General features: G+C 58.6%; 1 protein-coding gene across 4 annotated transcripts in view; it reads right to left on the bottom strand.

Moving 5' to 3' along the window:
* NKD1 (NKD inhibitor of WNT signaling pathway 1) overlaps positions 1 to 13,286 on the bottom strand; it is an 85,633-nt gene that overhangs the window by 11,344 nt on the left and 61,003 nt on the right. The window contains exons 1-2 of one of the 4 annotated variants that reach the window (XM_070611852.1): positions 6,926 to 7,102; positions 1,441 to 1,547 (exon numbers count right to left, since the gene is read on the bottom strand). In XM_070611852.1, the coding sequence (XP_070467953.1) occupies positions 1,441 to 1,547; position 6,926 (108 nt within the window). In that variant the 5' untranslated portion in view covers positions 6,927 to 7,102. Of the gene's footprint in view, positions 1 to 1,440; positions 1,548 to 6,200; positions 6,438 to 6,476; positions 6,678 to 6,925; positions 7,103 to 13,286 lie in introns of those variants that run through there. The other 3 variants (XM_070611853.1, XM_070611851.1, XM_070611850.1) reach the window with 3 other exon arrangements.

Raw genomic sequence — 13,286 nt, 5'->3', positions numbered from 1 at the left:
TCAACTGGATGCTGCCTGCCCCGCTCAGCTCCTGCGCTGAGGGCCTCGGTGACCCGTCTTACTCCCTTTCCGGTGTCACCACCCCTCAGTCCCACCCTCCCCACGCAAGCCACACAATGCAGCCTGTCATTCCCACATAACAAAAGCCTCCAGGTCTTTGCTCCTGCTCGCCCATCGCCCATCGGCCCAAAGTGCCCTCGTTCTCCCAAAGGCTCCCTGTGCATCCCCTCTCCCCACTCTTCCTCCTCTGCTCAGCAGCCCCTCGCCTTCCCCCGCCTCCGCCTGCAGCCACTGCTCCCTCCGGGGGCGCCGCACAGAGGGTCTGGAACCGCCGGCGTGTCCCCCAGCCGCACCCCTCTGGCCTGACTTGGGTGACCCCACCCCGTGCTCTCAGATCCCCATCACACCCACGACTGTGCCCTTTCTGGGTCTGGGTCACTCATCTGCCCCCTCACCACACTGTGCTCCCTGAGGGTAGGAATGGCACCCAGGTCACTGCTGGGTCCCCTGGCAAGCAGCAGGTGTCCATCAACATTCATCAGAAGGAAGAAGGAAAGTGTTTACTCGGTATTGGACGCCCTCGTACGCACTTGAGAAGCATTAACTCAACATGCCTACACCATCCCGCTAAGACACGTATTGTTCCTATCCCCAGTTCACAGGGCAGGCGAGTGAGGCAGCAGCCCAGCTGGGATCTGAAGCCGGCCCGCGGCTCCAGAGCCGCACCCTGTGGGCTCATGAAGGAAGACGGAGGAGGAGGGAGGGAGAGAACAAGGAGAGTGGACAGGAGCGTCAGCTCCAAGCGGCAGGCCTGGGTCTCGCTCTCAGCACCTGGCCCTGTGCCTGGGCACAGAAGGAGCTTCATATACTGTCCAGGGGGTGGGGCAGGATGCACAGGCTGTGAGTTCCCGGAGGTCACGTCCTTTAGGTTGTCGACTGTGTGGGGAAACTGAGTCCCATATAGAGTCAGGGACCTGCCCAAGGCCTCCTGCCTCCTGGCTGTCCATGCCACCCGAGTCCCCATATGTTCCCCAGAACAGCCTCAGGAGGTGGAAGAAAAAGTTTCTTTCACCACTGGGGAAACTGAGGCCCAGAGAGGAAGACGGTCACCCAGCGTAGTAACAGCAGTGCCAGGGCCAGAGTGCTGCCTCCCCTGGTCCACTCTCATGTTCCTCCCCCAGACTACGGGCCACAGCCCAGTGGGATCCTCTGGCCACCACCCCACACTGAGAGGCAGGGGCCAGGGCTGAGAGGGCGGGCAGCAGGGGGCCCTCGGGGCCCGTGCTGACGCTGCAGGAGGAGCCTGCCACACAGGGCGGCTGTGCACGCAGGAGGTGAGGGGCCTTCACACCCCGTGGGCCTCAGCTTCCCTCCTTGAAAACCACCCCCGAGAAGAGAAAACCCTTCTCTCCAGGGCCCAGCCCCAGGAAAGGCGCCTACCTCAAATTTCAGCTGCTTCCTGGAGCCCGGGCAAGAGTCACTCGACTTCTCCATCCTCTTCTCATCTCCGCTGGCCAGCGCGCCCGGCTTCTCGGGGGGCAGGGCCACTGTGCGGGGAGGCAAGCAAGCAGCATGAGGAGGAGAGTGCGGGGCCTCGCCACGGCCGACGCCCGCTGGACTGCAGGGCCACCGCGTCGCTGGGGCTTTGGCTGGGGCCCGCGTGGAGGACCGCCAGGGTGCTGGGCCCCTTCCTGTCCTGCCTGTTTGCTGGAGTCAAAACCGCTCTGCTCTCTAGCCTCTGGTAACGTCTGGGGCTGCCCCAGGCGAGACCCCTTCCCAGGGTGTGTCCACGCTGGCCACACAGGTTACCCCGGAGGGCCTCTCAGGCCTGCATCCTCTGCTCTGACTGCAGCCCAGAGAAGCAGCCTGCAGCCCCTGGGCAGTGTCAGGCCAAAGGGCAGGTGGATGAGGGCAGAGGGCAGCTCTTGGAGCCCCGAGATGGGGCTTGTGGCCTACGGGCATTTTCTGCGCAGCCTCGCTGTCTTCCGTGCTGACATCCCGGCCTCCTCAACAACGCGCCTGCCCAGGCCCAGCAGACAGCACATTGGTGGGGGACAGGAGGAGCGACAGAAACCAAGCTCAGCCGAGGGGGCGAACGAAGGGCACATGCGTGCATCGGCACAGGCACACGCACACTGGGACCTTCAGGAGCGAGCTCACCCTGTGCCTTTCATTCGGCCGCTGCTCATCTAGGGGGTCCTTCCCTTGCCAAAGGGCATGGTCCTTTGTGTGGCCTTCCAGGAGCAGTGGGAGGGAGGGTGTGAAAGCCCATGATGTAAGGAGACCATTTCCCATGAGTACCCCCAGGAGGTGCAGGCTGGGCAGCCCAGGGCGGCGGCCCTTGTCCCTGACCAAGGGCCCAGCCAAGAGGCTCCATCCAATCTTCAAAGGTCTCACTGGTCTCCTGCGGCCCCTTCTGCCCATTTCCTCTGGGCCTGATGAGGGGACTCAGGTCTGCCCGGGCCGCGCTTCTCCAGAACGTGTTCACAGCCCCTCTCTCACTGGACCCCTCAGCTGTCCTGGGGCAAGGATGCCATCGTCCTGTTTCACAGGCCAGCAGACCGAGCCTGGCTCCCGCTCGAGGGCCCGAGGGTGGCCCAGGAGGGCCATGTGGGGAGCTGAGATGCCCGGACAGCAGCCCCAGCCATGGGTGGCCTTTCTCGGGAAGTTGGGGGACTGGAGAAGTGAGGCCACCAGGCCAGGAAACGAAGTGGGGGCTTGGCATGTCCCTGGACCATACCCCTCCTCACACCCCCCAGCTTTGCAGGACACAGGAGTGGCTGCAGGGGACAGATGGCCGGGGCTCCCCATTTGGGCCTGGGCCCCCGCCCTCTTGCTCCACTCCTGTCCGGGCCCAGGACCCTCTTCCCGGTAGCTATCTGAGGCACTCCGGTGGCGCCCTCACACCATGCTGGCCTCCACGAGTAACGATGAGCCCATGACCTCCTGCAGCACCAGGCCCAACGCAGCACTGACTGAACACCGCTGTCCATCGGCTCACTGTCCTCACCGTGGCCCTGTGAGACAGGCACTACCAGCAGCTCCACTTTCCAGGTGGGAAACTGAGGCACGGAGAGGCTGAGTGCTTTGCTAGTAAATGACAGGGCTGGGATTTGAACCCAAGTGGCCTGACCGGCGCATGACCACTCCGCTGGGCGGCCCCGCGTGCTGTTACGGGTGTGGCCTCTCTCAGCTCGCCTGAGAGAGGGTGGTCTCCACTTGGGTCCTGATCCCTCCTCCACGTGTGGCCCAGGGCAGGTCACAGAACTTCTCTAGACGTCTGTTTCCCCAACTGTAAATGGCGATGCGAGTCCCCTCCCAGAGGATTCTGTGTGGCTCCAAGAGCTATGATGGGAGAGGGCTAGCGGCCCCGGGTCCAGCACACGGGGCCCCCGGCCAGTGGTAGGAACAGTCAGGGAATGAGGTCCCCTTCCCATTTAATTTTTGGGAATCAGGACAGTTGTTCTAAAAGTGTTCTAAAACCTGAGGCTTTTGGAAAACACACAGACACAAAAGCATCATATCACAGGCAGCCAGCTCAGGGTGGGGAGCAAGACAAGGGAGGAGGAGAGAAAGATAAGGATGCTCCGGGTCACCAGTCCAGGCAGGCGGGGACAGGAAGGCCACGGCGGCGACTGGCTGGCCCAGCTCTGTCCGCAGCACCCCTCTCGGCTGGGCCTGGGGGCTGGGGCAGCCAGGCCTGGGTGCCCCCTTCCTTCTCTTCATCCAGGGCCCACCCAGCGGGATAGGGGGAGCGCCCAGACCACGGTGCACCCACAGCAAGGCAACAAGTCCCTAGAGCTGTCAGGGGCTCGGGCCAGAGGCCCCGTCTCAGTCACAGACCCAGCTCCTCCCTGGTGGTCTCACGGATCGAGGTGATCCTCGGAGATGTCCCTGGAGCTGGCACTTGGCATCGTCCCACTGAGGTGGCTGTCAGTGGAGGGTCCTGACACTGCCCACTTCTGATGCAGCACATAAAACCCAGTCCTGCCCTTCCTGCTCCTCCAAAGCAAACAGCTGGACAGCTGGGGGTGCCCCACTCCAGGGTGACGCTGAGCCCGGGGAAGTCAGCTGGGGGGTTAGCCAGTGACCAAGGACAGCCAAGCACGCAGCCTGGGCCACCCTGACTCCTCCATCCTAAATCCACTGGTGTCCTGCTGGGCCAGAGCTGTCCCTATCATGGGACCAGACAGGGTGCAGTGCACAGCACCTCTACCAGACCACAAAGCAGAGGCACTACTGTGATCCCCATTTGAAAGATGATAAAATGAGACAGAAAGGTCTAGAGGTTTCTCTGGGCAAGTCAGGGAGCCGCGTCTCTGCCCATTCCCAGCACAAGGGCAGCCCTCGGCTCTGGAAGGCCCCAGCATCTCCAGTGGGTGCAGCCAAGCTCGGCGGAGTGTCCCGGTTGACAGAGCACATCTGGACTCTCATTCTGGGTTCAGACCAGGACTCTGGCATTGACTAGCCTGGGCAGCCTCGGGCAAGGCGCTTGACTTCTCTGGGTCTCAGTCCCCTCTTCTGTGAAATGGAGATGAAACGGTCTTTCCCTCACAGGGCTACTGGGAGGGGCAATGAGAAAAGTGCCTCTTAGCACAGTGGCCTGCAGGCAGGGGTGCTCAATAAATGCTGGCTTTGCAAAAGATGTAGATGACGGGCTTCCCAGCTGACGGCCCAGATCCGAAGGATGCCCCTACCCCAGAGCTGCCCCGCTGGAGAAAGCACCGTGCTGTCACGGCCTGCAACATCCTCTATCCACTCACCACCCCAGCACCGGAGAAGAAAAAGAAAAAGAAGAAAGAAAAACAAAGGCCAGCTCCATCTTCAAAGCTGCGGCTCCCTCCGCAGAGGTCCTGGCTGGAGATGTAAGCCGGCCAGCCTTATCGCAACCCAACTGCAAGTTCAAAGGGAAGTTATCAGAAAACCACCTTCAGGTTCATGGTTGCCTTTCAAGTTCCACTTGACAAAACCCAAAGAAAAGAAACCTCTGTCCCTGCCCTCTCCTTCTCGGGAGCAGCCCTCCGCCCCTCGCACGCGGACAGCCTGTCCTCCCTCAGGTCCTCCCCGCCTCCCTGCCTTCTGCTCTCCCGGGCAGGTGGGAAGCATCTCCCCTGACCCTGCACCCTCTTCCTGTGTCTTCTCCAAAGACCAGGTGGCCTGGATGGTCCTCTCTTCACCAGCGGGTCCCTCATCCCATCCCAGCTTAGGAAACCACCCAGAGGCCCACAGGGGTGGGGGTGGGGGGGTCCCTTCCCAGCATGGGGCTGGGCACAGACGGGTAGCAGGACTGAGAGCTGTCCTGCCCTGGGGCCCCGGGGCCAGGAACAAGGACAGGCAGAACCACTTTGCCCCCACCAAAGAAGGCCTTTCACCCCCTCACTGACCCCACCCAACGGCCAGAAGACGTGGCAGATAATCGATCAGAAAGCCACGCAGACCCCAATGCCAGGGGCCGGGCCCTGCTTCCGTATGTACCTCTGAAACCAAACCGCCACCTGCTCCAGCCATCCCTGCGCAGAACACCCCCCAGCCCCCCACTCCCCACCCCCCGCACTGCCAGGCTCACAGGCAGGCAGGAGAAGAACGAACGGTGCTCGCCGCCGGCTGCCCAGGTCCAGCCGACCGGCACAGGAGAGGATACTTTGTCGAAGTGGGTTTGGTACCAGGGCCCGAGCCCATTCTCTGTCTCTTCCTCCCGTTCAGCCCAGCGATATTCTTCCCAGAGCTGATTTTTGGGGGGCATAATTTCAGGGGACTGATCACCCTTCAATTGCAAGTCACAGTAACAACAGGAGATACTGCTCATTTGAAAGAAGAAGGGAAACAGGAGACCAGGAAGGAGAAAAAGGAAGGGAAGGGAGAGAGGAAGGAGGAAGGAGAGCCTCTCTCTGGCCTCTGAGGCCCATCTGGGAGACCCAGAGCAGGGCTCGGCAAACTGCCCTGTGAGCCAAACCCGGCCCACCACCTGCTTTTGTAAATAAAGCTTTACTGGGACACAGTCATGCTCACACACATTGTCTACGGCTGCTTCCCAACACCAACAGAGACCGTATGGCCCACAGATCTTAAAATATGTACTCTCCTGGAGCTTTTCAGAGTTTGTGAACGGTGCTTCGGTAAATGGAGCCCACCACCCCCACCAGGGTACGTACTTAAAAGCAGAGTGCAGGCTGGATTTCACCTGCTGCTCACATGCTTACCAGAAACCCTTGTGCAGTACACAACCTGCCCAACCATACACAGTAGCCATGGAAGAAATAAAATGTCAACTCTGCTTTCTTAAAACCAATTTTGAGCCCAGACGAGTCTGGGGGCAGTGTATGGAACTCCTTCTGTTTGGAAGCTGCTCCCTGTCCCTCCTCACACCACGGCCACGAGGAGCCGGAGGGCTGTGTTTATCAGATGATGGTTCTCTCCCACATTAGCTCCCAACCTGGCATCTGTCCACCCCAGCAACTGCAGATTAAATGCCTTACTTGACCATCTTCACCCGGCTCCCTTTGATGTTCCCTTCTCAAGCTTCAAAATACCTTTTGGAGGGAGATCAGACAGCATTAAACAGAATTACTAATTAATTAAGCAAAGTTAAATTTTAAACACTGTTTGTTGTGTTAGCCAAAAGCCTGAACAGAACAGACTTTTTTCCTCCGCTGAGATCAAAGACAGCCTCTTCCTTCTCCCCTCCCCCAGTTTAAAAAAAGAGGAAGGGGGAGGACAAGAAAAAGAGGGGGGGGGGAGAGAGAGAGAGGGAGAGAGGGAGAGATGGAGAGAGGGAGAGAGGGAGAGAGGGAGGGGGGGGGGAAAGAGGGAGGGAGGGAGAGAGAGAGGGAGAGAGAGAGAGAGAGAAGAGCTTGAGGGGAGAAGGGGGAAATGCCTGAATGCCCAGCGCCCCACCCCCACCACAGGCCCAGCATCCCAGGCTCACTTAGGACCCCATGCTGGGAGAGGCATGGCCACTTTCTGGAGACTGTTTATCCTGGCAGGTAGCAGTGACCAGGGAGCAGGGTGGCACAGCCCAGCCAGGCGGAGCTGCCAACAGCTGGTGCCACCCAAGCAGCATGGGAAGAAGGACCAGAAAAGCCCTCCTGCAGCCCCGCCCTCCTGAGCAGGAAGAGCAGCTCAGGGTTCTGCCCCTGGGCTTGGGGTCGGGGTCACTTGGGGTCGTTGGGAGCCTGGCTCTGGGAAGCAGACTGTGCTCTCCAGCAGTCCAGGAGGCGCCGTTAAAATGCTTTAATTATTTAATTAAAATGCATTAATGTTGCTTATGATGCTTTTTGGGCAGATGGCAGAAAGGTGTCTCGAGGAGGCCCCTTTTCTATTTGCACAATCGCAGAGAGCTGGCTGAGCCCATTCAGCCTAGCACCTTATTCCCTACGGTCCCATCTGGGATCTTCGGATTGACTCACAGGAGCCTGCCACATCCATGCAGACAGAAGGCAGGTTTCTTGAGAGCCGGAGCCCCATCGGCAACCACCCCTGGTCGCCCACAGTATCCAGAGCACACCATGCGTGCACAGAGCAGACATCCCACCGCAGTGTGCAAAACTGCGCCACCTCCCACAGGAGACACGAGGAAGGCTGCAGGCCTAACACACCACAGATCCTGCAGGACCAAGGCTGGGAACTGGCAAGGCGGGGGGGGGGGGCTGAAAACGGGTAGGTCTTTTCCTGACTCCCAGACTTAGGCTAAAATCTAGACCTTGGATGATATCAGCAAATGCCAGCGTATTTTAACACAATCCAGAAAGGCCTGGTTGACATTAAGCTTTGGAAGAAGAGACAAATTTGAGACACAGTTATGACGACATCAGAAGGCCTGAAATCACTGACACTCAAAGGCAGGCAGACGCCTCTCTCAGCCCAGCTACCTGGTGAGCTCTCTGTTGCTGCGACAGGAGACAACACAAGCCAGAGCCTCCTCGCTGGAGTTTGGACACTGGCCCTAAAGTGCCCGCAGCCTTTCTCGAGTGTCCACATGCAGATGACCTGCTGCAAATCTTTCAGTCTCAGGCTGGCTTGCCCGGACGTTTCTGACTCCCCAGCCCTCCACAGCAGCTGTCAGAAGGAACGCAGATGAATTTCAGTATTAGCCTAGGCCAAATATAATTAGGCCGTAATCTGCCGCCCGCGAAAAGAGAAAGCGACCATATGCGCATTCCAGGCCAGACGGCTTCTGCATCATCTGCAGGGGGCTCTCCCGGGGGAGCGAGAGTCCCCGAGACACACAGCGTGGGCCGCCGTGCACACAGCAGGGGGCTGTACCAGGGATGCTGGCGCAGTCAGCGGGTGCACACATTATTTCATTAAAGTCCTCTTCAGAACACCACGCAGGCCGTGTTCCTGTCTGCGTTGCACCGAACAGGAAACTAAGCTCAGAAAGCAAACTCCATCAAGCCTTCCCCTGCTGGAACCAGCCTGCCTCTGCTGTCCGTCGGCCCGTCTCCTCGGAACCGCTTCTCGCTCTCTGACCCTGCCGTGTTCTCACGCTGTTATCCCTGCCAAGAACACTCGTTCCATCTCTCCAGCTCCCGCTCATCCTGCAGGGCTTCAGCTCAAGCCTCCCCATCCCTGAGAAGTGTGCCTCACGCCCTCAGGGGCTGGGTTCGGTTTGCCCGCTCAGTGAGCCTGTAACAAGCCCTATTATCGTGATCCATTTAACTGGCTCCTCCTACCGTAGCCCATATAGACAATGCCTGTCACACTCCATGCAGGTGCCCCATCGTCACCGTGGAGCACCAGCAAGTAATGGAGCCAGGATTTGAACCCAGAAGGGGCAGAAACAGAAGAACTAAAATCCCAGTTGCCTGACTCCCTGGCCACTGTTTTCTCCACTCTGTCCCACCACAAGAGTTGACACCTGTCCCTGCCAGTCCTGCAACCATTGTCCTTCTCCTGATAATAGCAGCCGGGTTTCCTCTGGCAGGCCCCCCGCCCCAGCGCAGTCCATGCGGTTTATGGGAGGCTGATCCCACTCCAGCCTCAGGGACACACCCAGACCCAGACCCCACCCAGCTTCTTTCATCCTGAGGGCCACTGGGCCCGACTCAGTCAGCACCCATGGAGAGTCCACAGTGAAGCCAATGAAGCAAAGCCTCAGGGCCCCTCACTTGCACGGGCCCCTTCCAAGTTGGAATGGACCTAGCAGTGGTTCACAGGGTTGGCTGTTTTTGTGACACTTCCAAAATTAGATATTTTACCCTCAATTGATTAAGACTGCTGTCTCTTTCCATTCTGACTTCTCATACATCTGCTTGTGTCATGCGGTGTTGGAGAACACAGGCATTTCTGGAGTCAAGCCAAAGGGAAGTTGAGTTGGGGATCTATTTATTTAGGTTTAGCAGGATATACACATATAGTTCACAGTTATAAAAGAATTGTGGGGCCAGCCCGGTGGTGCAGCAGTTAGGTGTGCACGTTCCACTTTGGCGGCCTGGGGTTCACTGATATAGATCCTGTGTGCAGACCTACGCACCGCTTGGCATGCCACGCTGTGGCAAGCATCCCACATATAAAGTAGAGGAAGATGGGCACGATGTCAGCTTAGGGCCAGTCTTCCTCAGCAAAAAGAGGAGGATTGGCAGCAGATGTTAGCTCAGGGCTAATCTTCCTCAAAAAGAAAAGAATTGTGTATTCTTTTTCTTAAAGAAGAGACCTCCCCCCTGAGGGGCCTCCCTGGTGGCATAGCAGTTAAGTTTGTGTGCTCCACTTCAGCGGCCTGGGGTTCCCCAGTTTGGGTCCTGGGCACGGACCTACACACCGCTCATCAAGCCACGCTGAGGTAACATCCCACACAGATGAGCTAACAACTGGGATATACAACTATGTACTGGGGCTTTTGGGGAGGTAAAACAGAAGGCCCCCCCCCCCCAAAATTGGATAAGCTTTGAGTCCAACAAAACCTAGAGCCACCTTGACCAGTAAAGTGAGAATCAAACTTTTGCAAGAAATATCGAGACTTGAGGGCTCTCTTTCACCTGCTCACAGGATGTGAGGGCCTAGAGCTTAGCAGGGGAGGCTAACAGAAGGGCAGAGCGAGAGACGATGGAGACAGAGAGGGAGCGAGCAAGTGCATGTCTGCTGAGGACATGGTCTGAGCTCTTGCGTCCAGCCAGCCCTTTTTAGGCAAGATCTACCCTAAGATTTTTCAATTTCATGAGCCAAAGCTTAAGAGAATTTGGGTTGAGATCCAAAAGAACCAAAAGAATCCTGACTTAACTGTCCCTCGCTCTGAGCCCCTGCTGCTCAGGAGGAATCACCACCCTCACCAGAACAACGGTTCGCCCCGCGCAGGCCTCTCGACGGCGGGTTCCCGCAGTTTCTGCCAGCAGGTGTCTACCCCTTCCTGAGGCCAGAAGTGCCACCCAGGGTCCTTTTCTCCACCATCCTGCCTCCCTGGGCCGCATGTCGCTGTATGGAGATTCTACCGAGGAGTTGTGACTGAGGAGAGAGAGGAAAGGAAAAACAGGAGAAAAAGAAACCTTCCCAACTAACAGCCTTCGGGCCTCTCTGTCTCATCAGAGACTGAGGCTGACGGCCACTCTGCCGTGAGGCTTGAACGGGATGGAGATGAAACATCTGCTCGGGGAGGGAAGGGGAGACGGAAAAAAAACCTTCTTTGGGCTAAAAATATCACGTCCCTTCCACTCTCCCCATCCCCGCCCAAGTTAAAACATGTGATGAAATTCAACTTTTAAAACCTCACCCCGAGCTCCTTGAAACTATTCAAGCCTCCTCTGTACCTGACCCCGGCCAGCCTTTCCACCGCGCAAGCTGAGCCTTTACGAAGAGCCGAAGAGCTGACTTGGGGCTGCTCGGGGCTGCAGCAGCTCCAACTGGCGTCGCTGACACTGCCGGCGGGATGAGCCAGCAGGGTGCCGCCTGCCCCTCCGCCGGGGTCCTGGTGCTTTCCTGGGGACTCCCCTCCTGTCAGACTGCCAGGGACCCCAGGCAGCCCCTGGCTGACAGCCTTGCCCAGGGCCATGCGGGGTGGCCGTGGAGAAGTCCTCGCCCCACAAACAGTTGCTCCCTGGACCCCAGACTCAGTGTCCAGCTGCCCATTGGGCATCTCTACCTGGATGTCACACAGGCATCCTGAGCCCAACATGCCCAAAAACAAAAGCCTTGATTGTCACCTGACAAAATCTTCTCCTCAGAAGTGACACCCCCATTTCCTTCATTCTTTGAGCCAAGGTGAAGGGGTATCGGGCAACCCTCTCTTTCCCTCATCCACCTCCTCCCCCACCCCGCCCCCACCCCCTCCTGGCCCCACGGCTCCCACGCCACCCTCGCATCACCTCTCGCCGGCACACCTGCGGTTGCCTCGGTCTCCCTCCTCCCTCCACATGGCCCATCCTCCCAAGAGGCCACAAAGATCTCGTTAAAATGGAAGTCAGAAGCCGGCACTCACCTCCCTAAAACTTTCCAACAGTTTCTCCTCAAAAGCAGCATCCAACCCAAGCACGGGGTCCCACCCTCCTGCCAACGTCGCCAGCACGCGGGCCTCCTTTCTGCTCTTCCCCAAACCCCAAGTTCTGCTCTGGGGCTTTGTTCGCTCCTCCTGGCTGCTCTCCCCTCACATCCTCCCATGGCTGGCTCCTCCCTGGCATCTGCACCTCAGCTGAGATGTCACCTCCTCAGAGAGGCCTCGTCACACTCGACCCTTCACTAGGTTCCACCTCTTTGCCGAGCAGCACCACCTGACGCCCACGCACTCACTCCCTGGGTTATTCATTCACTGCCTGCCTCCTTCGCGTGAACACCTCGCGGCAGGGCCCGCCTGCCTTGTCGGTGGCCCCACACCCGCGTCAGGTCCTCAGTAAACGCGCGCTGTGGGAGGAGGAGCTGGAGGCCTGAGTTCTGGTGTCAGTTGGCTGTGACATCTTGGACGGGTTGCGTCCCCTCGCTGGGCCTGTTTTCCACCAAAAGTGAAGGGGACTAAAGGCCTCCCAGGGCCCCTGGGTCTGTGAAGGGCTCACATCTCAGACTGGGGCCTGGAGGGAGGGCCTGGGCCCCAACGGGGGTGGCCCGACTTCAGGGACTTCGTTCTTCTGGTGAGTATTTATCAGGCACTTACGGCACACCAGACTCCACGTCACACACATTCAAGTGTCTAACAGGACTAAAAAAGCTTTGAAAACATGCCTTTTTTGATCTAGACTAGTAAATAATTATAAATACCAGTTGTCCCCTCTTCAAGACAGACGGGCCCATGAAACAGGAATCATGAGAGCTCGCATACATGGGCACTGCTCCGTGCCAGGGCTGTGCTCTGGGCTTTCCTAAATGACCTTGCTGTCTTCACATGAACCTGAGGAAGAAGCGCTATGAAACTGAAGCACAGAGAAGTTAAGTGACTTGCCCAAGGTCACACAGGGAGTTGTGGTAAAGCCAGGCTGGTCTGGCGTCTGACTTGCAAACTCCCAGAAAGTCAGAATAAAGGGAGGAGGGCACCTCTCATGAACTCTGATGAGGTTGGGGTGGCGGACAAAGTTCGGGACCCATGCAGATTCGGAAGGGCCCTGAGCTTGCAGTGAGGCTGCTCAGCCCCCAGATCCCAGTTCCCAGCACCCTGGCCTGGCTTGGCAGGACCAGCCCCTCCAGGCACATGGCCCTCGGGCCAACTGAGGCTGGACCAAGGTGAGGCCTGCCCAGTGGCAGCCCCGGGAGGCTGGAGGGAGGGCCTGGGACCAGGGGGGGAGTGCTGACTTCAGTGGCCCTGAGGCCTCCTTTTGAGGGGCAGGACCAGCAGGCTGGGCTGGCTCTGTGGAGTTGGCTCTCTGTCGAAGATGCCAAGCAGACCGCACTTCACCTGCCCTCACCCCAAAGCAAAGAGGTCGGAAGACAAGAAATAGACACTATGTGGAGGGTCAGGGGGCAGAGGCCAGAGGGGGAGAGCCTGGAGTGAACCAAGAGGCTGGGCAGGGGTGGGGACAGCACCAGGCGGGAGGGAGAGCGGGGACCCAGAGAGAAGGGGCCTGTGACCATTTCTAGGTCTTTTGCTTCCGATGGGCACAGTGCAGAAGCTGCAGCCTGTGCTGGTGGTTGGGGGGGACGCCACCAGACCCAGAACTTCCCAGAGGCCGTCAGTGACATGGGTCTGCCAAACAGCCCTGGCACCAATTTTCACCTCAGGCCACAAGCCACAGGCTGCCACCACCTGTCGTCCTGCCCAACTAGGGTGGGGAGGGAGTCAGATGGGTGCTGGAAGGAATCATGTGGCCGAGCCTCCCCCGTCTTCAGACCCCTGCTGGGTCAGCAGACGAGGGTCCCTCCCCCGCCACGCCCAG

This window comes from Equus przewalskii, chromosome 3 (genome assembly GCF_037783145.1).
Source record: "Equus przewalskii isolate Varuska chromosome 3, EquPr2, whole genome shotgun sequence".
Lineage (NCBI taxonomy): Eukaryota > Metazoa > Chordata > Mammalia > Perissodactyla > Equidae > Equus > Equus przewalskii.
Note: the sequence above shows the minus strand (reverse complement) of the source record. Positions and strands in the feature narration are given on the sequence as shown.